The 25,741-nt window shown below is 56.7% G+C and overlaps 1 protein-coding gene across 1 annotated transcript in view; it reads left to right on the forward strand.

Moving 5' to 3' along the window:
• The window catches only part of SORCS2 (sortilin related VPS10 domain containing receptor 2), a 469,283-nt gene that overhangs the window by 375,638 nt on the left and 67,904 nt on the right, over positions 1–25,741 (forward strand). Inside the window, exons 4-6 of the mRNA XM_065877287.1 lie at positions 9,277–9,441; positions 18,684–18,757; positions 22,757–22,821. Of these exons, the coding sequence (XP_065733359.1) occupies positions 9,277–9,441; positions 18,684–18,757; positions 22,757–22,821 (304 nt within the window). The remainder of the gene's footprint in view (positions 1–9,276; positions 9,442–18,683; positions 18,758–22,756; positions 22,822–25,741) is intronic.

A 25,741-nucleotide genomic window follows, 5' to 3' on the forward strand; every position in this document is an offset into this window, starting at 1 on the left:
GACTCGCACCGGCGTGTATAAGACGCTCTGCGCAGATTCTAATTTGAGCCCCGGGGGTGGATGCCGCTGTATTTGTTTGTCTCCACTGTCTGCCTCTCCTGGCGTCAAAGCCAAGTGTTCTGTGTCCCCAGCTGGGCACATCTGTCTGGCAAGGAAGAGACCGGGCGATTGGGTTTCAAATAGAAAGGTAATTCCAGATGACCCCCATCCCCAGGGGTGGGGAGGGAACCCTTTTAGGGCTCCCCTTGGTAAAGAGAAGATTAAAAGCAAATCCTCTCCTCGATAGAGTCTGGATGGAAAGCGGAGATCTGTGGCGCATTCAGCCCGAGCCCTGGCGGAGGTGAGAAGCAGTCTCTGGGTGCTGTTCGTTTTCCTTTTTTAACTCGGAGCTTCCGCAGCTATGATTTGCATGAGCTTTGCTGCGAGGCAGCCTGGCACGTTGGCACCACCTTTTGGAGGAGATGGGTTAGAAGCCCAGCGGGGGACCAGGGAAGGTGACTTGGCACCTGGTTCGGGCAGGCAGGTCCAAGCAGGAGGCCAGGTGCACGTGATCCGGGCACGCAGGGAGGGTCAGGCCCGTGCTGAAGGGTCCCGTTAGGGCGTCCAGGGTGCCAGGTTCAGGCAGGTCTCCCGACCTGGCCAAGAGGAAGACAGGAGGCCCACGCGGGCGTCTCACGCAGTCTTCCCGCCGTCTTCCTGAGCGTGCGGCTCACCTTCGTGGAAACTTTCCAGACGGCCTCTCCTCTCCTCCAGTCCCGCCTGGGGGAGGGGCCTCCCTTCTCGGGGTCCCCTGTCCCAGGGCACTGCTCACACCGGTAAATGACTTCCCTTGTCTGCTATTAGCTCCGCCGGGGCAAGGATCCTGTGAGGTTCATCTCCCAGCCTGGGGCCCGAGGCACAGGTGCATGAGTCAGTGAATGGTCTTAAGGAATAGGATGGTGGACCAAGGAGAGGCAGCAAAGATGCAGGGGAAGAGAAAGGCACTCCCCCCGCTGCCCCCCGCCCTCCTCTGCCCCTTCATGTGGTCAGAAATCATCCCCCAAACTCGGGACGGACCTGCAGACGTCTGGAAGCCATGCCTAACTGTCCTGGGGATGGGAGTGGGGGGAATCTGTCTGGCCTCTCCCAAGTCTGCTGCATCAGGACCCCCGTGTTGTTGCTACATTCCGGGCTGATGCAGTCACATCACTGGCCATGACGTGATGCCGATGAGTGACACGGGGAAGAGCTGGGTGTGAACCCACAAGGGCTGTCTGGCCTCAGCTTCCCCATCTGAGAAATGGGGATGGTCGCACCCACTTAGCAGGTGTGCTGTGAGTATTAAGTGCAGGAAGCGATGCACTCCACCCCTCACCTGCCCCTGCCCATCATCTCTACACTGCCTCAGAGCTGCCCTGCTAGTACTTCCTGCATCTCTCCAACCAGATGCTGGCAGGGCCCTGGGGCTGGCTGCCAGGCTTGGATGGGAAATAACAGAAGGGTTGTTAATTACCATGCATCCGAGCCCCGGCCACTTTGCAGGCTTCCCACCCAGCACATCCCAGCTGAGAGAGCTAAGCAGATCTGTTTTTTTTTTTTTTTTTTTTGCGGTACGCGGGCCTCTCACTGCTGTGGCCTCTCCCGTTGCGGAGCACAGGCTCCGGACGCGCAGGCTCAGCGGCCACGGCTCACGGGCCCAGCCGCTCCGTGGCATGTGGGATCTTCCCGGACCGGGGCACGAACCCGTGTCCCCTGCATCGGCAGGCGGATTCTCAACCACTACGCCACCAGGGAAGCCCAGCAGATCTGTTTTTAACACAGGTTCCGTGGGGGTGATGCAGAGGCTGGGGGAAGACATGGCCTGTCTGCCCAGCCGCCTGCAGACTGGCCCGGGGAGCTCGGCCTTTGGGGAGTCGAGCACCCCTGCCCCGTTCTCAGCGGGATGGGACCTTGGGGAGCTCTCTCTCTCTCTGCCCGCATCCGTGCTGCATGCCAGCTCCATGGCGGCTCCTGTTACTCTGTGTCACTGTGACTTGTACCACGTTTGTGTCCTGCACTGGACTGGCCCTCCTCTGTGCCCGCTGCCCGGTGTCAGGCCTCCACCGCCCATCTCTACCATGAGTCCTGCGTAGCGGGAAGCAAATCTAATCTGCGGATCTGCCGATACACTTTGGTGGTCGGGGAAGCATGTCCAATAAAGCACATGTCAATAATGTGATCTGAAAAGAAAAAATTCCCCAAGCCGGTGACTTTCTTCAGAAGAAGCGCCCTGCCACTCCCGCTTAGAATCCATGTGCCGGTCCCACTGAGCTCCACCAGCACTGGCTTCCCCTAGCGAACTCCTCTTGGCTCAGGTGTCACCCCCTCCAGGAAGCCCCCAGCCCAAGATCAGGCCTGGGGCAAGGCAAGGGAGGCTCTAAGTTAGGGAGGCACTCAAACTCAGGTGCCCTGGCCCACCTCTCACCCCCCAGAGACACGGCGCACTCACCCTGGGGACAGCTTCTTTGCCTCTGTCCTCATCTGTCCTGGGGTTTCCTGGTGCGAGGGAATCATATGCTCCCTGTACTGTCTCTCTTACCACCGCCTTTGAGCTGCCTCAGCACTGGGACCCTGAACCACGGAGGTGTTTGGTGAAGCAAACTTCTCTGAAGAATGCTGCAATAATAAACCCACTGTCATCTATGGCAGGTTCTCCATGGCCCAGGGCTATGCTAAGTCTGGTTTTTTTGTGGGGTTTTTTTTTTTTTTTTTTTGCGGTACGCGGGCCTCTCACTGTCGTGGCCTCTCCCGTTGCGGAGCGCAGGCTCCGGACGCGCAGGCTCAGCGGCCATGGCTCACGGGCCCAGCCGCTCCGCGGCATGTGGGATCTTCCCGTACCGGGGCACGAACCCGTGTCCCCTGCATCGGCAGGCGGACTCTCAACCACTGCGCCACCAGGGAAGCCCTTTGTGGGTTTTGTTTTTGCCCCACTGCATGGCATGTAGGATCTTCGTTCCCTGACCAGGGATCAAACCCCTGCCCCCTGCAGTGGAAACGCAGTCTTAACCACCAGACTGCCGGGGGAGTCTGTTATATACTTTGTTTCCTTTAACTCTCAACTCGCTTCTGCCATGGTAATTCCTATCTTCATTTTACAGAGGAAGACATTGTGGCTCAGAGACATGAAGTAATTTTCCCAAGGTTGCACAGCTCACAGGAGCAAAGGAGGGCTGAAGCCCAGCTCCATGGGCCTCCAGAGCCTGCACTGCTCCCGTCCAACCGGGCCTCTGCTGTGGGCTATGTGTTCCACGAGCAGCGCGGCCTGGACTCCCGGGGCCATCACGGGCACCCCCGTCCTGCAGGACACCATCAGCGTGGCTGAGAGCAGGGCGGGGAGGAGTAAAATCCCTAGTGTAAAATCCCTCTAGTTCACAATGGTTATTTCTTCGTCTCTTGGTGGGGAGCAGAGGCCAGGTCCACCGGCGTGCTCGGAGTTGCACAGCTAACGGACACAGGGCTGAACCCCGCAGGAGCTGCGGCCGAAAGCAGCTCCCCCGCTGACAAGGGGAGGGTGCTCAGAGCTCACCGGGGGCCATGAGAAAATGCAGACCCTGATCCCGCAGGTCCGGATGGGGCCAAGACACTGTGTTCCTAACAGGTGCCAGGGAGGCTGCTACTCCTGGTCCGAGTTTATTAACTGAGTAGCTTTGGAAAGAGCCCACTTTATGGGTGTGTGACCTAGGCCATCGCAGGAGGATCTGTGCTTGGTTTGATGCTCTACTGGCACCATCTTGAAATTCCTAATTCCTTTTGAACAAGGAGCCCCACCTTTGCACTTTGTCCTTGGCCTGGCAAATTAAACCCTGGAACTCATGCTTCAGGTGGGCTGGCCATTAGTCCAATGAGTCTATCAAATATTTGTCTTCAACTGTGTTGCCTCTGATTTTGAGACACTCAGCCTCAAGGGCCCCCAGAACCTAGCTCGGTGCCATATGTTTCCCCACAATAGTAAGCAGTGAAAATACACCATTTAAAGTAGTCCGGTTCCCAATTTGGGAGAGCAATCTGCCGGCCTCCTCTCTGCACCATGCTAATTGCTTTGTTTTCTTTGCTCCAATAATCCTTTCCTTGTCAGCACTTTTTCCTTCCCCCGTCTTTCCTGGCTTGTCCCACTCTGAGGCCAAAAATAGCCCACAACCACAGATTGCTGGGCCCCCGGCCAGAATCACTTCCTCAGGTTCTTTTTCCTTCTGCCTCAGTTGCCACCATGCGTAGGGCCTTGGCTGTAACTGGGGGCTTTCATGGAGAAGTGACCCGGTACCTAGAGCCCTCATTCTGTGTGGGAAAACCAACACCCATTTCTTGGACCAGGTCCCGTGCTCCGGCCTGGATGGCAATGATGAGGACCTGGGCCCTGCCAGGCTGCACAGCCTCCCCACCTGGAGGGAAAGGCAGGCTCTCGCGGGTTCCCTGCGGAGAACCCTCAGAATGTTGGGCTGGAGCAAATGACTGTACAAGATGCTGGGGGAAGGGGCAGAGGAGGCATGAGAAAAACTCTGTTGGAGGATGTGTATCACAGAAGGCTTCCTGGAGGAGGTGACCTTCCAAAGGTGCCTCGGTGGATGAGGAGGCGTTTGATAAGCAGATAAAAGGGGGAAGATGTCCCATCATAAAAACAGGCTAAACTCATGCTGGGGACACTGGTGAAGCAGGGACGCCAAAAATAAATGAGAAACATTCAGCTTTGTTGAAGTTGCCCAGAATTCAGGGCTCAGAAAATTTCAAAGAAACCATTTTCATTTTATCACACTTGGATTTTGTGACGTTCTGAGATTTTAAAATCCGATTCTGGGGCTTCCCTGGTGGCGCAGTGGTGGAGAGTCCGCCTGCCGTTGCAGGGGACGCGGGTTCGTGTCCCGGTCCGGGAGGATCCCACATGCCGCTGAGCCGCTGAACGGCTGGGCCCGTGGGCCATGGCCGCTGAGCCTGCGCGTCCCGAGCCTGTGCTCCGCAACGGGAGAGGCCACAGCAGTGAGAGGCCCGCGTACCGCAAAAAAAAAAATAATCCAATTCTGAATTACCAGTGGTGATGTTGGGGGTGTGCTGATCCTGCTGTACATTCCAGCCAAAGGGGACAAGACACACAGAGGTGGTCAGGATGTGAACGGTCTCAGCTGGGATGCCGCCTGTTTGCCTTTGGTTATGCTGTCCTCTCTGCCTGAAACACCCTCCCCTGGGTCTGGATCAAATTTCCATTCATTCTTCAAGGCTCGTCTGGATATCACCTCCTCCAGGAAGCCCTTCCTTTTGTTCTGCACCTGGATGATATTTTCCCCCTGCTCTGCTCCCATAAAGCCCTGGGCATACCTAAATCCTTGCTTGACCTTGCAGTTTTAGCAGCTGTGGAAGAATGAATGAATGAACGAACGAATGAGCCTTCATTGCTGTGAGAAGCTTGGAGTGGTGAACAGGAATAAGTGAGTGAGATTATTTATGCCTTCTGCTCTCCAGGCTACTTAAATATCCCTAAGGATGTTTTCCTCCCAGAGGAGCAAAACAAACAAACAGTTCTCTTATGAGAGTCACAAACTGAGCTGGAATTGCTCGTGTATGCATGCGTGCGTGCATTCCTTCGTGTATCCAGCAGGGCTTTGTTGACCGACAGCTTGGGGTCGGGCCTGTGCAGGGTGCTGGAGAAACCAGAAGATTCCCTACCCCTGAGATCAGGGGGGCACAGTCTAGTGGGGGAGGTAAATAAGCAAATAGTTGTATTGTAAAAACATTGTGGAAAATGCATCACAAGCAAAGTGCTTTAATGAGCTTCCCTGGCCAGACGGCCCGGATGGAGCCGGGCGTGAGAGTTGCTGCCCTGGGGTGGGGCGCAGAGCCAGGCCGAGAGTGTCCAGTGGATACTGAATGAACCGTGCTGTATCCGGGAAAGATGTGGAAGGAGTCTTGGTGATTTACTTCATTTTTCCTGATTATCCAGGGAAGCCGGGTGCTGTGCAGAACATTTAGGAGTTGAAGGACGATGTCAAAGGAGACACAGGACCCCAAAAGACCTCCCAGTAGCCAGAGCTGGACCTATCTGGGCAGCAAAATAAGAAAATATTATTGGCTTCCCTGGTGGCGCAGTGGTTGGGAGTCCGCCTGCCGATGCAGGGGACACGGGTTCGCGCCCCGGTCCGGGAGGATCCCGCGTGCCGCGGAGCGGCTGGGCCCGTGAGCCATGGCCGCTGGACCTGCGCTTCCGGAGCCTGTGCTCCGCAGCGGCGGGGGGGCCACAGCAGTGAGAGGACCGTGTACCGCAAAAAAAAAAAAAAAAAAGAAAATATTATTGAAATACAACTCAAAGCATAAACTAAATATTTGTGGGTTCATAGTGATATAAATACGTGATTGAATAAGTAAATAAATGGGGGAGAAAAGACAAATCTCCCAGGCAGAAGAATTCCATATAATGTATGTAGCTACTCCACCCTCCAGGAGGGCCGCCTGCCTCTCCCCTCCCCCTGCCCCCAGGTGTGGGCCACGCAAGATGACTTCCTCCCAAAGGGACAGGATGGAAGCAGGGAGGAATGGAGTAACGTTACAGGGAGACGCCTGGCCAGTGCCACCTGGCCAGCGAGGGCAGCATCGTCAGTGACAGGTCATGTCCACTGCACGTCCACTGCAATGAGGGAGGCACCCCTCATTTTGCTGTTTTCCCCCCCAAAACTCAGAACCACGCTATCAGCACAAGAAAAATATCAAACAGACCCAAATGGGGAGGTAACTACTACAGAACCGCCAGCCAGTCCTCAAAGCTGCCGCATCATTAACAGCAAAGAAAGCCTGAGAAACTGTCACCACCCGGAAGAGCCGAAGGAGACGTGACAGCTAAATGTCACGTGGGGACCCGGAGCAGGGACAGAAAAAGACGTTGGTGGAAAAACGAGTGAAATGCAGCGTGTAGTTTAGTTTCGATGTTGGGTCCTTAGTGGTGACGGATGTATGATCCTGACGTCAGCTGTTCATGAAAGAGGAAGCGAGGTGTGTGTCATGTGGGAACTCTCTGTGCTATCTTTGCAACTTTTCTGTAAATCTAAAACTATTCTAAACTAAAAAGTTTATTTAAAAATGTTTAAAAACTCCTTCTGAACCCACCACTATTAACATCCCCCTGTGTTTCTTTCCATTCTCTTTTTTAAATGAAGATGTAATTGACATACACCATTAATTAGTTTCCGGCGTGCAAGGTAATAATTCGATGTCTGTCTTGTGAACACACAGTAAGTCCAGCTGACATCTGTCACCATAGTTGCAGAATTATTTTTCTTCTGATGAGAACTTTTAAGATCTACTCTCATAGCCACTTTCAAATATGCCGTATAGTTTTATTGATTATACTCACCGTGCCGTACTTATTTATCTTATAACGGGACGTTTGTACCTTTTGATCCCCTTCACCCGTTTGGCCCACCCTCCTCCCCCCACCAGTCTGTTCTCTGTATCTATGAGCTTGTTTTTTTTCCCCTTTTTCCTTTTAGATTCCATATATAAGTGAAATCACATGGTACTTGCTTTCTCCTGATTTATTTTACTTAGCATAGCGTCCTTAATGTCCATCCATGTTGTCACAAATGGCAAGTTTCATTCTTTTTTATGGCAGAATAATAACCCTTCCATTCCTCTTTCTATGCATTTTCCACTGATAAAATTATACTTACCTTTATACACCTACCATTGACAAAATTATAATACACTTCCTTACAATTTTGTCAGTGTGAAATGTACAGAAATTAGACTCGCTTATAATTTTGTGCCCTGCTATCTAAATGTCACGTGTGCATGAGCTCTCTTGTCACTAAACATTCTCTGTAAACATTTGTACACGCTCTCTGGCTCCCCGGACCATTCTCCCCCGCCCCACGTTTCCTGCATGTAGATCACACCATGAGGAACATCTCCGAGCACATCTTTGCAGGAATCAGGCTCCACGACCCGCCGTTTGCTGGGGACAGAAGGCTTTTGTGCTGGAGGAGATGAATGACCGCCCCTGGGGAGCTCATTAGGTTTCCCTGGAAAGAAAGAACACGCTGGGTTATCATTTGTTCACAGGAGACAGGAGTTTTGTGCAGTTCCTTGATTTGTGCTCTCTGTGTTTAATTGTCTTCTAGAGCGGCGTCGGAGGTTGAGGAAGGCCATCCTGGGAGGGGGCATCTCATTGCCCCACGCCCCCCCGGGGAAAGCCACCCATTTTGTAGACAAGGAAACTGAGGCACAGAGGGTGTTTGGTCACAGAGACATGGATTTGAACTGGGTTATCTGGAGACGGAGTGTGTGCCCCCAGCCCCCTACTCCACCAGCACACATGGTTCATTCACTCATCCCCTCATTCCCTCATTCATTCATCTGACTGGTGGAGTGCCCAGGCCCTGCAGGGGTGGGCTGGGGAGGGGGTCAGTAGTGACCTCCACAGACATGGCCCCTGGCCCAACAGGGCCTCAGTCCCTGGGGGGGAGGCCGCTTCCATGAAATGGGGTGAACGTGTGATGGGCAAGTCCTGGGTCCCCAGCAGCCTTGTGTCAGGAGCTCAGCCCAGCCTGGGTTGAGGAAGGCCCACCCCAGGGTGGGGCTGTGGCCCATGCTGAGCATGGCCAGGGTGCAAGTGGAGGCTGGGAGGGAGGCCGGTCCAGGAAGGGCCTGGGGACCCTGATGGGGGGGTGGTGTCTCCTTGAGGCTCCCAGGAACCATGAAGTTTCTACAAGGCCCGTGTGTAGGAGACCCCCTGGCTTCCTGTGTGGGGAACGGACCTTCTGATGGTGCTGGAGGTGGGAGTCGGGGCCACAGCGCTGGAGGGTGAACCACGTGGCTCGCGGCCCCTCCACCCCGCGTGCCGGCGCTCCTGGCACTGTCGCAGCCCACCCGGCTGGTCGACCTTCTCTGGCACCAGGGACACAGGAGCTCTTGCGTGTCCCTCCGAGGGGCCCTGTCATTCCACCAAGTGAGCACAGGGCGAGGCAGCCTCCCAAATGGCCCCTGCCTCCTGGGTGTACTTGACAGTAAGCCCTCCCCACTGTAGAGCTGTCGGCCGGGCAGGTCAGTGTGCTGGGGCGGCCGTACCACAGGTGAGGCTTCGAACCACAGGAATCCGTCGTCTCAGTTCTGGAGGCCGGAAATCCGAAGTCAGGTGTCGGCCGGGCTGGTTCCCTCTCGGGGCTGCGGGGAACCCGTTCCAGGCCTCCTCCCGGCTTCTGGCAGCTCCAGCAGCCCTTGGCTTGTAGACGCATCGCCTGATCTCCACGGGGAGGCCTCACGCCCCACTGTGTGTTTCAGATCATCCTTGTGAGCTCCTCTCTCAGCGACCGGGACCAGAGCCTGTTCCTTAGCACGGACGAGGGCGCCACCTTCCAGAAGCAGCTCATCCCCTTCTCCGTGGAAACGTTCATCTTCCACCCCCGGGTAGAGGACAAGGTGCTGGCCTACACCCGGGAGGGCAAGGTAAGCAGGCCTGAGCCTTTCCATCACGTGGGGCCCGGGACCCCCCATCATCCCCTTCTCCCCTGGGCCGTGTGGTTGGATGCCACCAGGAGCTCGAGGCTTTGCAGGAGAACCGAGCGGGGGAGGTGAGCTGTGCACTTGGCACAAATGGGCCCGAGAGCCGGTCAATGGATAGTGGATGATTATGAGGACCCTTCCACCCTGTCCCCCTCTGTCTGCACTCCAGCCACAGGGCCTTCCTCTACTTCCAGAACATTCCACGCACCCTCCCACACCAGGCCCTCCCCTCCCCCCTCTCCCACCACCACCATGAGAGTGAATCGTCCTTCAGACCCCAGACCAGCGTCCCCTCCTCTGAGGAGCAGAGCAGCAGGGCCCCAGGAGCACAGGGCACCTTCACAGGGCGGCAGAGGAGAGCGTAATGGGGGGCTGTCTCCAGGGCCAGCGTGGGTGGGCTGAGGGGGGAGCTTGCTGAGGGCCCGTGGAGGAGGGGCCCCCCTGGCTGTAGGAAAGGCCTGTGTCGGTTTCCTGCAGCCACTGTAAGAAATGACCACAATACAATAGAAATGTATTCTCTCACAGTTTCGGAGACCAAAGGCCCAAAATCAGCTTCATGGGGCGAACACTAAGGTGTCTGTGGGCCCCCGCTCCCTCTGGAGGCTCTGGAGGGGATCCCTCCCTTGCCTCTCCCAGTCTCTGGAATTCTGTGGCTTGTGGAGGGGTCACTCGGATCTTCTAAGGCAGCGTCTTCAACCCTTCCAGCTGCATCTTCCCGTTGCCGCGCGCGTGTGCGTGGGTGTGTGAAAGTTCCCTCTGCCCCACCCGGATGACCCGGGATAATCTTCCCAACTAAACATCTTCACTGAATCACACCCACAGAGTCTTTATTTTCCTCCATCTGGTCCCACGCACAGGTTCCAGGGATTATGACGTAGATGTTTCCGGGGGGCCTTTTTCAGCCAACCACCTTGCCCAGTAGGAGGCCGGATCCCCGGAGCCATAAGGAACGGGCAAGGAGGAGGCTGGTCCAGGAGAGGGTCGCTCAGCCCCTAGGGACTGCGGCTGGGCAGTCGGAGAACAGGAGTCATGGTACCCAGCTCTCTCCCCTCCCGCCCTGGGGTCTTCTGCTGGTGCCTCCCGTGGTCTGAATCCCACCAGAAGCCAGAGAGAAGGAGCCTGTGGATGCCGTCTACACAGGGCAAGCCCCCAGTGTTGGAAAAAGGTGGAGAAGGCAGAGCCTGGGTCTGGACTAGGTGGAGGCTGTCCAGATCGGGAGCTTCCCCAGGCCTGCTTGGGACCCACTGTGCCACACTCTCCCAGATTCCAGTGCCTCTCTTTCCCAGGACTGTAATTATGTATTTGTGCCACTAGTTAGTTATTGTCTGCACCGTACACACACACTTGGGGTCAGCTCGCTGAGGGTAAGGGCTATGCCTGGTTTTTTTTCACCATTTTACCTCAAGTACCTGGCTGAAAATATTGAACGGATGGATGGAGGGATGGTGGATGGATGGATGGACGGATACATGCATGGGGGTGGATGGATGGATGGATGGATACATGCATGGGGGTGGGTGGATCATGGGGGTGGATGGATGAATGGATGGATAAATGAATGAATGAATTTCTACCGACAGGGATCACCCAGGTCAGGGACCTCCACATGGAGACTCCTGGCTGGCCTGAGCCATGGCTGTCTACAGGACCTGGCCTCCTCGCTGGTCCTCAGTTTAGTGTATCTGCTTTGACCTGGAATACATCACACGCACTCACACATCACTGGCCAAAGCAAGTCTTGTGCCAAGGTCTGGTCCTTGCTAACTGACTGAATTTCAGAATGTCCCTGAAATTCCCTGGCCTCGTGGGCTGCCTCTGCTCTGGGTGCTTTCCTTTGGAACAGCATGTATTCTGGGTATTAACAGTGCTACTTAGCCTTCCATGTATTCAGACTAAAGCACAATCACAGAGACTTATTTTCCCACAGAGACTGACTGCATTACAATTGCTCTTTAATTCATGGGGCCCTGAAAAATTAATGGAGCTGAAATCTCGGTTATTTTCTTTGGGTCTTTTCTGTGACTATGAGGAAAGGAAAAAGAGGGAAGAAAGGTTTCACTGTGGTTGTAAAAGGAATGAGGAATTTGAGGACATTAATAACAATGACAGCAGGGCTATTTTGTTAGGCATGATGGTTTCAGCAGGATGGCTGGTCGGACAACACTGACTTTGACGCCAACAGACCTGGTGTGTTAGGAAGGCGTCTGCTGCTGTAATGCTGAGTAACGCACAGGCCCAAACCTCAGTGGCTCACAGCAACAAGCATTCTTTCTTATTCTTGCATCTGCGAGTCCGCGGGGGTCCTGCCGGGCTCGCTTGGGACTGACTAGACAGGCATGCCTCCTGGCAGGGTTCAGGTCTCTTCTTCTGAAACCAGCAGTCGCTTGCAGACATGCCGTTCTCGTGATGGAGGGCAAAGGCTCCGAGGGGCAGAGGAAACCGCATGAGAACCTCCGTGTGTCTGCTTTGACCTGGAAAACATCACATCCTTTCCCGCTGGGCAAAGCAAGTCATATGCCAAACCCAGAGTCCACAGGCTGGACCTAAATGTCTCGCTCACAAGGACTTGCAGATTTTTACAAAAGCGAACGCTCTCTTCTATTCCCTCCCCTTCCTTTTCCTCCCAGATGCCTACCCCTTCCTCTAGCAAAGACTGTCCTTCCACCCCTCAGACTGCCCTGTCTCCCTACCTCTAGTTCCCTCCTTTACTGTGTCATTAGAATTTGGGGTGCTCTGAGGCGACCTTATTTGGAGCCTGGACAGCTTCCTTGGGTGAGAGCTGAATGCAGTGGGTTTTCTTCTTTCAAGGCTCAGCAAATTGCATCAGGCTCCTGGGATCAAAAGGATGTGAGAGCTGGGCAGTCCTTCCCCACGCCAGCTTGCTGGGGACCCCTGGCATGAAACTGACCAGCCTGTTCCCCTCTGCTCAGACCTCAGACCTGTTCACAGGCAGAGCCCGGGGCACTTACCTCTAAAACATCAATAGACCCACTCATGTTTTATTCTGCTTCCCATCGAGAACCTCCTCTGCTTCCCGGCGCTGTGAGAAATCGGTCTGAGCCTGGGACTGCCTTCCAGAAACTTAGTAGAGGAGACAAGACACCTTGGATGGCCAATCAGGGAAGCCTTCCTGGAGGAGGGGGGTTGAACAGGGGCTTAGAGAATGAGTCAGGATGTAAGTTTACTTTTTAATACAACTTCAGAACCACAAAGATGATCACACAAGAAAAGAAAGAAAAATGAACCCCTGCAATCCTCCAGCCCAAATGAAGCCGTGTTTGCGTTTATATAGGCTGAAAAGGAGGAGAAGTGCTATCAAGGGGGTGAGGTAGGGTGGGCAAGAGTTCTCTTAAGAAGGGATGAGTCTTGGGCTTCCCTGGTGGCGCAGTGGTTAAGAATCCGCCTGCCGATGCAGGGGACACGGGTTCCAGCCCCGATCCGGGAAGATCCCACATGCCACGGAGCAACTAAGCCCGTGTGCCACAACTACCGAGCCTGCGCTCTAGAGCCCGCGAGCCACAACTACTGAGCCCGCGTGCCACAACTACTGAAGCCTGCATGCCTAGAGCCCGTGCTTGGCAGCAAGAGAAGCCACCGCGATGGGAAGCCCGCGCACCACAACCAAGAATAACCCCCGCTCGCCACACTAGAGAAAACCTGTGCGCAGCAACGAAGACCCAACACGGCCAAAAAAAATAAATAAACAAATGTGGGGTTTAAAAAAAAAAAAAAAAAGAATGCCATTTGCAGCAACATGCATGGACCTGGAGATTATCATACTAAGTGAGTCAGACAGAGAAAGACAAATACTGTGTGACGTCACTTATGTGTGGAATCTTAAAAAAAATAGATACAAATAAACTTATTTACAAAACAGAAACAGAGCCACAGACGTAGAAAACAAACCTATGGATATGTTAGGAGGCTGGGATTAACATATACACACTACTATATATAAAATAGATAAACAACAAGGTCCTACTGTATGGCACAGGGAGCTGTACTCGATATTTTGTAATAATATTTTGTAATCTATTCCCTTATATGGGAAAAGAGTCTGAAAAACGATCTGTGTGTACATATATACATATGTGTGTATATAAAACTGAATCACTGTGCTGTACACCTGAAACTAACACAACATTGTAAATCAACTCTACTCCAATATAATAAAATAAATGGCCCAAGGCAGCAGGGAACTGCCTCCACGGCCTGTCCCCTTCCAAACCTCACATGCACGCATCTATCTGACCCAGAATTCTAGCTGCAAGGGAGTCTGAGCAATGTTGGATCTCAGCTTTTCGGCCTTTGCAGTATGCCCAGGTGCCCTACAGCGAGGGAAGGAAGGATGCTGAGTTCCAGCCATCATACCCAACCTACCACTGAAAGCCGGGTGGAATTGCCGTGCTTCTAATAATTGTGTGAGGCTTAATGGCACACATGTCTGTGAATGGAACGCACCTTCCCTCTGACTTCACCCTCCTCCTTTCCCTTTATCCCTCCCTTGTTCTCACTTCTGATTGTTTTACCTTTACATCAGATCAGAATATCTTCCGATCATTTTATCTTTCTTAGAGGAGTGGTCTAGAGGAAGTCGACCCTTCCCCAGGACATTGCTGTGAGGGTTTTAGCTGCAGTAACTAGGATGTCCCTGTTGTGTTTATTTGCCGGTGTTTGTCCTTTATTCAGCAGAAATGTCCTATTTCTGCAGCAGTGGGTTGTGTGTTATGCAATCACCTCCCATGAGAGCAAATTGGAAAGGCTTCATAAAGTTCTGGGGCAGATGTCATAAATGCAAGTGTGTCGGTGGTGATGGCGACGAGAACGCCATCCGTTAATCCGGAGGTTACATAATCCTGAGACTGATGGCCTCAGACTCCTTTTTAGTCACTTACTGCCTGAGGATATGAGCTGTGCTCTCCCGATTTGCCGATGAGTAAAGTGAGACTGTCCTGAGAGGAAGGAGTCGGCCGGGGGGTGGGAGAGGGGAAGAGGGGTGTTCCAGGCAGAGGGAACAACATGTACGAAGGCCTAGAGGCAAGAGAGAGAAAAAAGGTGGGTCAGCAAACAGCAAGTCGGCCTCCAGGTGCTGGGCCTCAGTCTGTGCAAACGTGAGAAAACAGCAAGAGTTGAGTACAGCAGGAGCCTGGGGCTTGAGGGATTTGGGGAGGGGACACTGGCTCTAAGTAGCCAGGGTTTGGGGAGCCCTGGAGGGGTAGCTGGGGGCAGTGGCTGGCACCAGGTGGAAGACAGACTAAGATGCAGACTCTCAGCCTCTTTGAGTAAGAAAATCTCGCAGCCTGAGTGTTTTCTCCCTGCAGATAAGAGCAGAGGATTGGAGCTTAACAAAGAAAACTGCCAAGTTTAAGAAAAAGGGACACAACAGTTATGCAATTGTCACCGGGTCACAAAGTGTCAGTCAGACAACTATTCAGAGTGACTCTCTTTCTAGAGGCTCCCGGTGATTTTTATGGGTAGGGACAGCCATCCTGAAGTGGGGCGTCTTCTCACAAGACCCCGAGGTTAGGAGATGACCTGTTCAAGGAGGAATCACTCACGCAGGGGCCGGTCTGCAGTCCTGCAGCCGGTCTTCAGTTTTCCTGAAATTTCTCTCCTAGGCAGTTGGGGAATCTGTAGTTTTCAGGGCTGCTGTTGGCAAGGGGGAAAGGCGATTCGGACACCCCAGAGTGACGATGTGGGCAGGAGCGGGACTGAACAGGATTGCGGGGCCAAGAGGGAGTGTTACCCTCACATCCGCAGTCTCCGTCTCGCCCCGGGCAGCTCTGTCTAGGAGGACGGTGGGCACGACGCTCAGTCCGGGGGCTTCAGAGCCCCAGTTCCGCGCACGCCTTGCCTGCGTGAAGTCCTGACACGCGGGACCCACTTGAACCCTCCTGACCTCCTGAAGGAGGATGTCACCCATTTTACAACTGAGAAAAGCCAAGGTTCACCTGGGTGACTCCAGAAAGGGAGGGCAGGGATCTGAGCCCAGATGTGCCGGCCCCAAACTTGGGAGACAGGAGCCTGGGTTTCCATGTTGCCGTTGGGGACTGCCCAGCCATTCTGGAGAGGAAGGAGGAGGCCAGGCCTCCTCCAGCAGGAGAAGGACCACTCCCCATCCCATTAGCCTCCCAAATAGAGCAGACAGAGGGCCACCACGTGAGCAGAGCTGCCACCACCTGCTTAACTCTTCCCTGACTCCCCATACCTGAGAGGTGAAGTCAAAGCTCTGCCCCGTCCTCAGCACCTGGCTGTGAGCCTCACTTTTGCACAGACTGAGGCCCAGCACCTGGAGGCCGACTTGCTGTTTGCTGAGCGAGCACCTCCCACCCCCCTACCTCCTACTCGCAGGCCTGTGCTCGGGAACTCCCTCCCCCTGGGAGGGCCTCTGCCCTCCTCTGCCTGCAGACATCCCCACGACCCTGATGAGGCACTGACGCCAGGCGACAGGCGGTGTCCAGGGAGGAACAAGGAGCCTCCAGATGGCTCACGGAGGGACCCTAACCCAGGGAGTTGGTCACAAAGGCAACGGGCAACAGGCGCAGAACAGGATGGCGGTTTACCCCCAGAACAGAGGCTGCAGACATCCCCGCCTCCCCCGGGTTGGAGCGGAGGGGAGGGGTGTGTGGTGGCCAGGATCCCACATGCGCGCGCGCGTGTGTGTGTGTATGCACGCTCCAGCCCCATGGGGCCAGGACCCAACAGGCACCAGCTCCCCGCCTACCACCAGGCTCCAGCGAGGACTGGGGGTTCAGGGGGCAAGTGAAAGTACGTGTCTGCTCGCATGTGTGCGTGTGTGTCTGTGGGTGCGTGCACGCGTAGTTGTGTCTCTGTGTTTGTGTGTAAACACGTGCACGTCTGTGTCTGGGGGCCGGGTGGCGCATGCGTGTCTCCCTGTGTATATATGCTTGAGTGTGTGAGCCTGCGTGTATACGTGTATCTGTGCCCACGTGGGCTTCTGTGTGTCTGTCTCCGTGTGTGCATGTCTGTGAGTACATGTATGCATTGTAGGGGTGCTCGCACACGTGTTTCTGTGTGAGCTGTCCCAGGGCCCTGGACACCATCCTCCCTCCTGCTCCCCCAGCGTCTGGCAAGTGTCTGTGCTCAGGGGCAATCCTTTGCCTTCGGGTCTGTCGTTTCTCCTCCTGGACCACGAGCTTTGCAGACGCAGGGCCGGGTGTGGCTCAGCCCCTGAGCTCTGGGCCGGGGAGCCTGTGCTGTACTTGGCTTCTCTTGGCCTCCAGGGCTTGGAGACGCATCTGGGGAAGCACCAGGGCTGTGATGGGGAAGCTCACACCTATCACGGCCACCTCTTGCACATCACACTGGCTCCCAGGGCCTTGGTTTGAGAAATGCAGCTATTGAGGGGCTTCCCTGGAGGCGCAGTGGTTAAGAATCCACCTGCCAATGCAGGAGACACAGGATCGAGCCCTGGTCCGGGAAGATCCCACATGCCGCGGAGCAACTAAGCCCGTGCGCCACAACTACTGAGCCCGCGTGCCACAACTACTGAGCCCGCGTGCCTGGAGCCCGTGCTCTACAACAAGAGAAGCCACAGCAGTGAGAAGCCCACGCACCTCAACAAAGAGTAGCCCCTGCTCGCGGCAACTAGAGAAAACCCGCATGCAACAACAAAGACCCAACGCAGCCAAAAATAAATAAAATAAAATTTATAAATTTATTTAAAAAAAGAAAAGAAAAGAAATGGAGCTATTGAGTCCCAGTGGAGGTTGGTGCAGGATGGAGCGGGTGCTCCAGTGTGGGTACTCCTCCCCCTGCCCTGTCCTGTGATCCTCAGAGAGCTGTCCCCTCCCTCCCCTTCAGATCTTGCCCTGTGGCCCCTGCAGGCGTTTCCCAAGCCCAGTCTGCTCGTTCAAGGCTGTCCCCACCCGAGGTCCCCAGGTCAGAGCCCTAGACGCCGCCTCCCCCTTCCCTCCTCCCAGGACCTGTTCAGCTCTCTAAACAGGTCCCTTCCGGAGCCCTTTCCTCTTCTCCATGAGCCTGCAGCCCAGGGCCGGACCGAGGCCTGGCCTCCCTGGGACCTCCCTGCCTCTGCCCCATGGCAGCTGGCCTCAGCCCTCCTGAGAGCCTCATCTTGTCCAGCGGTCTGGTGGTCTCAGGCAGAGCTGGCTGTGTACTTTACAGGGTCCAGTGCAAAATGAGAAACGTTTAACAATTGGGACAAACCCTTTCTTCCATGGTCTCTTTCCAGCTGTCACGGTGTCTTTACGAGCTACTAATGTCATACTCCCTGTGCACAGGGACACAAGCAGGGTGGACGCAGAACTCCCAGGCTCTCAGGGCCTCAGGACTCAGCGCACAGCCACCCAAACTTGACCCTCCCCAGGCCCAGGTGCCCCCCGACCCCGGGTGGAAGGCGGCAGCGGCCCTGGAGGCGCTGGCAGAGCCACACCAGCTCATTGCTCCATCCGGCTCTGCTCACAGATCTCGAGTTCCGAGATAAAATTATTAGGTCTTTCGGGCTTCCCTGGTGGCGCGGTGGTTGAGAGTCCGCCTGCCGATGCAGGGGACACGGGTTCGTGCTCCGGTCCGGGAAGATCCCACGTGCCGCGGAGCGGCTGCGCCCGTGAGCCATGGCCGCTGAGCCTGCGCGTCTGGAGCCTGTGCTCCGCAACGGGAGAGGCCACAGCGGTGAGAGGCCCGCGTACCGAAAAAAAAAAAAAAAACTTAGGTCCTTCAAGTTAGTGACCGCAGAGCATTAAACCCCAAGCACAGGCCCTGGGCTACCGTAGTGGTCAAGGCCCCAACCAGGCTTCAGACGTCTCTGCTGTGTCCTGAACTGACCATCTCACCTTTCCTGCTCCCTCCTCCAGAGCGCCCTCCCTCCGCCCCACATGCATAAAGGACATTCAGGTCCCTCCTGGGTGCCTGCACTCAGACACACCTCCTCCAGGGACCTCTGCCCCTGTCTCTGGGCTCCTACCAGCCGGCCTGGGGTCGAGACTGGCCCTTTATGGAGCCCCCGTGCCTGACCTTCCGCCTCTCGGAGGCTGGTCTGTACCCACCTGGAGCACAGGGCCTGCCCCCAACAGGTCCTCGCCAGGTGGGACAGGACCGGCCAGCCTCCCCCGGGGCAGACATCACCCAGGGTGATGCAGCTCTCAGAAGAGGCTCACTCCTCATGTCACGACCGAACTTTTCTCTCTCCTCCTTCTGCCCTAAAGCTCTACGTATCGTCTGACCTGGGGAAGAAGTGGACTCTTCTGCAGGAGCGAGTGACCAAAGACCATGTGTTCTGGTGAGCATGCCCCCGCCAGGACCCGGGGAGCCCCGGCGAGGCCAAGTCAGCCCCCTCGGTCCCCAGCTCAGGTCCCCCACCTTCTCCTCTCTGCCCCAGCCCTGCCCTCCTCATCCCAGGGGGGCCTCCGGGGCGTCCTCTCTGCTCTGCTGGGACAGCGTAGGAAAGGGTTGAGAGCTGCGGCTTGGTGTCGCTCAGGCCACGCGCACACCCACGAACCAGCTGTGCAGTTTCGCACGCGTGAATCTCCCTCTCTGGGCCTATGTCCCCCTCACCACGGAACCCCCGCCCCCCTGCCCCTGCCTCTCCTGTCCTGGTCCCGACTCAGCCCCCCACTGATGGCCCGGCGGTGCAGCCTTCCCTGCCCCATGCCTTGCTCGGCCTCTGCCGGTCTTGGACCCTCACTCCTGCCCCAGCTGGTGCCCGGGCCCACTCCGCGTTGGTGTCATCTCTTGGGAGCCACTCAACAATCGATTTGCATGGAGCTCTAGTCTCACTGCCCCAGCGAGAGGCTCCGGTGCTCAGGAAACGCCTGTTGGATAAGCAAGTGAGGCCCGTGAGGATGAGACACGGACGAGGTCCAGGGCTTCTGCGGAGGGAGCAGAAGCCAAAGGCAGGGCTCAGAGCCCACGCTGGCGCCCCTGACCCAGCTGCCACCCGCCCCCCGCCTAAACTACCTCTGGAGATGCGTGCAGTGACACACGTGCTCTTTCCACCAAATTGCGTTTTCCTGAGTGTGAAAATGACACACACTCACGTCCTCTCCTTTCTTATCTCATTTGGGCTGTACACGTACGGCCAGGCCTCCTAGCCAGGAGCAGCCCTGCGTCCCCAGGACAAACACCGTGGGAAGAGCTTCCCGTCCCGGCCTGTTCCGTCTGCGTCTTCATGCTAATCGGGGCCAGGAACTAGTTTGCGGACTTAGGGCCACAGGCTGAAGGGAAGCTTTGGTCTCGCCTCTGGAACAACGGCCTGGGGGTGTGCCTTCCACAGCGGGGTGGGGAGCGGTGAGGGCTCCCTCCACGTGGCCGCCCTCGAGAGGTCCCGGGTCCTTCCTCGGAAACTGGAGCGCGGCATCAATCACAGGCCCTGTCATTCTTGTCAACTGTTAGCCCGCAGGGGCTCAAGGAGGTGGGGAGCGGGGACAGGAGGTGGGGTTTCTGAGCAGGATGGCCTGGAAAGTTGGCAGATCAGGATTCGGGGGACTGGCGGGGAGCGGTTCTGCCTGTTTGTCCAGTCCCAGGGAGACCCCTGGGGCCACAGAGAGAAACAGCCCGCAGACACTGAAACCGAAGCTGGTGCTCACTCAGACACGTTGTTATCACGGGCAGATCAAATTATGTCTTCCCTCGGGTTTCTCAAATTGCTCCAAGTCGTCACGCGAGAGGGGTAATCATGCCAGACACTTGTCTGCTCGGGGGCCCGGGAGTCTCCCTGGGAACGTGGTGACAACACGGGGACGGCGCCTCTTGTAAACAGTGAATAATGCTGTTTTGACAGCACTTCCAAGGCGCTCTCTGTCCTTGAACTGACAGCAGGAATCGCCGAAGCCCCGTGTTGTGTCTGAGACTCAGACCCTTAATGTTTTGAGAAGCTTAAACAAGTGAGCTCCTTAGACTGGCCTCGTGGGGCCGTGGCCGGGGGTTGGGAGACCTACTATGTTCTGGGCCCACGAATGCCCTGACGCGTCGCCTCCCTGCTAGTCTCTCAACGGCACTGGGACAAAATTATCAGGACCGCCCAGCAGCAACCACGTTGTGAACACTGGCTGTGCACCGGGCACCAGACCTCGGGTCCCAGTGCATCCTCTTATGAGATCCACACAGCGGCACCCAACTGTCTTCCCCTTAGGTTACAGAGGGGGAAACGGCGGCCCAGAGGGGCCAGGGCACTTGTCCTAGGTCACGGGCCATGGCTGCCTCTGTACGTAGCCAGTGACCTTGCCCTTGGCCCCTCTGCCGGGCAGTCTGGCCGCCTGCACTTCCCCAGGCGTTTCCAATTCTTCCTCCCGCCTCGAACCCAACCTCACCCGTAAAGCCTGAGCTTTCCACTTCCGTGAGCTCCAGTGCCTGCCCAGGTGTGAGGCAAGTGGCAGTACTTCTGTCCTGAAGGGAGGTGAGGGGAAGACAGAGTTCATCCCACAACAGCCCTGGTGGCGGTGTCTTAGAGGGATTACCAGAGCTGTTTGCATCAGAGCTTCCCTTAGCGTCCGAAGGAGTAGGAGTCAACTCCCCGTGCTTTGTTGAGCCCGTGGCCACAGGTCTTCTCACGTGACTGCTGTCTCTAAACAATAGACCAAGGGCCTTCCAAACAAGACCTTGACAAACAAGAAGGCCCAGGGCTCAATGCTTGTCATTTCCCACGGGGAGCCAGGCTTCATCTGAGGTGTGTAAATACAGAGTTTCACGTGGTCTTCAAAACCCATGACCAAGGGTTTCTGGGGCAGGGACCTCAGGTCCACTGTGTTCCCTGCCTCGTGCAGGGCCTGGTGTGGGCGTGCTGGGAAGTGGCAGGGGAGAGGCTCCGATGGAGAGGGAGAGACAGAGGGAATGAGAGAGTGAGTGACAGGCCGAGTGTCATGACCCCATTTACAGATGATGGATGGTCAAACTAAAATTCCATCTGCCCAGCTGAGGACCGGTCCGTGCTTCTGGTAAAGGGAACGACGTCTCTCTTTATTCAGAAAAGAGAGGAAAATGTCAGGCAGGAGACCTCCTTCCAAGGAGCTTACAAATGGTTTATTCACAAAACCTAAATCAACACTTCACCTTCCGATGGAGACTCTGTGGAAAGTCAGAGTGATTGACGCCGGCACCCACGTTTGAAACATCGCAGACTTCACATCCCGCCACGGGGGGCATTGTGGGTTTCCCCTGTCCACCTGGGACCACCTGGCCCCTGGAGGAGGTGAAGCCAACAGGCACCCTGGTGCCAAGCCCGTTAGGAATCGGGCTGAGAGCTGAGAGAGGCCAGCTCTGGGGGCTGTGAGTGGTGGGGACTGAGCAGTCAGTGGCAGGGACATCTCATTGGCCCGTCCCGGGTGCTGAGTGGCCGTGGGAAGTGACCTCTGCATCAGACTCTCGGTTTGTCTTTGGCAAAGTCAATGTGCTTCCTCAGGTTACTGTCCATGACAGGGTCGGCTTGGTGGATGGAGTTTAATAGTCAGACCGGCTGGAATGTACGTTATAAAAAATGTAATAGCTCCCCACACCCATGACGCCCCGGGGGGTTCTTGCTCCGGAGATGGCTGAGGGAGCTGACATGCAGAACATGGCAGGAGATGACAGTCCAGTTGATACCTGGAACCGGTAAAATCTGGGAAACCCTGGACCACATCACATCATCAGTTGAGAAACCTGCGCTTCACCTCCTGGGTGCCGGGCCCTGTGCTGGGCTGGCGGAGGTCAGCGCCGTCCCCAGCTGCCCTGGGGGATGCAGCCCAGTCCCTGCCCCCCCAGGGTGTGTCTTCGGCCCGTTCTTCTCGGGCCTTGTTGAATGCTCCGTCGTGGGCAGCCACCGTCCCCCTGTGCTCCATGCACTGCCTGAACCCCTGGAGCAGTGTGGTCAAGGGAGGGGCTGGTGGCTGAGAGCAGAGCCTTCCCAAGGATGTACTGTGAAGGGGGCATGAAGGGGAGCAGGGACAAGGGAGAAGGACCCTGGTGTGAATCCGGGTTTGCACCCTCGGGGGAGTTGTTCTGGTCACTAACATACACGCGCACGCACGCACACATACACACACACACCTACGCGCACGGATGTGAAAGTCTTCTCTAAACTACTCTAAATGGAAGAATGCCCAGCAAACCCTGGGCCCTGCAAGGCAGAGGCTGGGGCTCCATCGGCCTCCCAGGAGCAGGTGGGCTCTCGGGGAGGACTGTGTCCTCTGAGCCCCAGATCCTGGAGGCCACATGGCTGTCTGGAGCTCGGGGACCACACAGGCCCCGCGAGAAGGGCTTGGGGGCTCTGTTCCCGACACCAGCCTCAGCTATTCTTTTCCAGGGCTGTCTCTGGAGTGGACGCTGACCCAGACCTGGTCCACGTGGAGGCCCAAGAGCTCGGAGGAGGTAAGCCGGGAGGGTACAGGAGCCAGGCGCCCCCGCGTCTGCTCGCCCCGTGGCCGGCTCAGCTGCCCTCGTCCTTCGTGGCTGGCCCTGCACGGCTGACCTTTCTGTGTTACGATGTGGCGTAATTTTAAATGTGCTTGTTTTCCAAGCGGAGATAAACTGAAGTCAAGGAGCTCCGCTCCAGTGGCAAAGTCTATCGAAAGGACGAATTGCTCTGGTCCCTGAGCATTGAGTGTTTCCCCATCTCTCAGCGCCCACCCTGCCCCCCACCAAGCTTGCTGAATGCTGAGGTGGGGCAGGGCCTCCGGTGGCTCCCCCCACTCCAGTGGGGCAAGGAGCTCCGTGGCCGATGAGCCCAGGGGCCACGCATGCTGTGAGAAAGGTCCTCTGTGCTCCTGAAGGAGTGGCACTGGCGTCAGAACCATGGAATGTTCTAGAATATCAGAGCCGAGAGGACCTGTAGATTGTGCCTTCATTCAACGAACACTCACTGAGTCCCCTGTGGACCAGGCCCAGGGCTGACCCTGCTGGGGACGCAGCAGGGTCCCCAGCAGGGTCAAGAACAAGATGCAGCCCTGCCCCTTGCCTGGTGGGACATCCTGGTGGTTTCTCTAGGAGTGGAAACCCGGGCAGGGTCACACTTAACCGACAGTGGGAGCTGACAAGTGCCAACAGCTGTCCCCTGGCTGGGCCATACTATGTGGAGTGTAGGTTCAGTGGTGCCGGGCACCGGGGTCCTGGCTGGCGACAGAGGCGCTGGCGTCAGCTCCCTGCCTGCCACGTGCCAGCCACATGAGCCTGGAAGTGACCCTGCACCTCGGCCCCCTTGTCTGTGAAATGGGCCCCATACGTGGTGCTCAGCCTGGGGACGTTGTGTGTCAACGTGTGGTGGGTCTCTTTACCACGTCCAAAGCCCTTGACCCTTCCCCGGACCAACCCCCATCCTGCGGGGATGTCACTGTCGCTTCAGCTTCACTGACCAGGAGAGAAAGCTCACAGAGGCTCCAGGCTTTGCCCAAAATCACAGGGTCACGGGCTGGTACAGACTACAGCCCAACCATCCTCCACACACAAAGCCCAAAGCATCCTGGCCACGCTCACGGCGACCTGATCCCCAGCAGGGCTCAACACAGCAGAGGCGGGTGATGTCTCGTGATCTCCCACCTCCAGCGAGGAGGAACGCCAGGCCTCCATCCTCAACAAGGGGCGCCGTTTCTACCCAGCGATGATTCCATGCAGCCCACCTTCCCCGGGAGAGGAGGGACCCTGAGCCTAGCAGCTGTGACGTGCACGTGAAAGGCCCCCAGGACGGAGCAGCGTCCCTCCCCCGTCTCCCCTGCCTCCAGCCACCCCAGCCCGGGAGCCCTGTTAGAACCCAGTCCAGCCAAGCTTGGTGGCACAGCATCCGGGCCTTTAGGACCCACCCCACTCACTGGCCCCACCTGCCCTCCGGCCAGCCTGAGCTACGGGCCATTCCCCAAGGTCGCCTTACACCTGTCCTCGTCCCTGCGGAAAGGCTGCTCCCCATCTGTCCACCTTGAACGTCTTTCTTGGGCTGCCCACCACCTCCTCTGGGCTCCACAGCACCCGGACTGCCCCGTCACAGCTCTGCACACTTCCCCGGGCCTGGAGCTCCTTGGGGACAGGGCAGGGCCTGATCGATTCACCTCTGTGTCCTCAGTAGAGCCACCAAATGAATAAGCACATGGCCAGGTGCCAGTCGCCCTGAGCAGACGCTGGGCCCCTGCGCTAACGTGGCAGGACCCTGCGGCCACAATCCGTGCCGTGGACACGAGGACGCTCACTGCCTGTCACACCATGTTGTCCCTGTCGGTCCGTCTGCCTCTCCCCAGAGCTGCAGCTGGTGCCGGTTCACGAGAGCCAAGCGTCCACCTCCCTTCTCAGCCCCGTGGTCAGAAACTTCATCTCGGCAGCTTGAGAACGCCCCCCCCCCCCCACCGGGATTGGGTGGTGATTTACACCAGAGAAATTGGCAAGCGATGTGGATCGGCGTTTCTCCCACTGCACAGACCTTCAGCCCCGTGAAGGGGGTCTTTGTCTCGTTGGCAGTAGAGCTGGAACAGGGAGGGATGAGTGAACAAATGCATGCATGCGTGAGTGGGCAAGTGAGTGAATGAACGAACGGGTAAGTGAGCAGACGGTCCACTTTGAGTCTCCACGACGGGAAATTCAGTGTTGGCCACAGGGACTGACCGGGCCGTTCAGAGGGGAGACGGAAGTGGTGCAGGAGGGGCCATGGCACAGCCGTGGCTGACTGCGGGCCTACTGTGCGCACGGTCTCCTAGACGCTCACCTGCTCTTTTGATGTGGGCATTAATACCCACGTTACCGTGGAGGAGCTGAGACCCAGGGGACCCTGCCGGTGAGTTAGGGCAGGTCCTCCGGCCCCCAGCCCCGCCCCCTGGCACTCTCCATGCTGCCCGGCCAGCCAAGGCTGTGGGCAGGGCGTGCCCCGAAAGCGCTGATGTCTCTGAGCGCCCTGGCTGGGCTCCATTTGGTCCCCGTGGTTAAATGCCACTCCTGCCCAAAAGCGGTAGAGACGAGCTCCCCCGGGGCACAGCTCCAGGCCTCTGCGCAGGTCTGCTGGGGCCCCCAACCCGGGAAACAGAGGGCTTGACGTAAGAGCAGCGGCTGCCTGGCAAAACAGGGGTTCAACTTGCTTAATCGTAGATATTTCTAAAGGGATGAAAGTGTTTGTCTAAAGTTAGGGGGGAAAGAACCCCTGAGTCCTACCCACACCCACCCGTTTAAGTTGGAGGGACTCCAGGAGGGTGGGAGGGGTCCCGAGTCGTGATGGGTGCCATGGATGCCTGCCACGGCCCTGCAGTGTCCCTTCCCTGGGTGACCACACGCACCCAGCTTGCCCAGGGCCGGCTGGTGGGTGGGAGATGTGTGTGTG

This window comes from Phocoena phocoena, chromosome 5 (assembly GCF_963924675.1).
Source record: "Phocoena phocoena chromosome 5, mPhoPho1.1, whole genome shotgun sequence".
In the NCBI taxonomy this organism is placed as follows: Eukaryota; Metazoa; Chordata; class Mammalia; order Artiodactyla; family Phocoenidae; genus Phocoena; species Phocoena phocoena.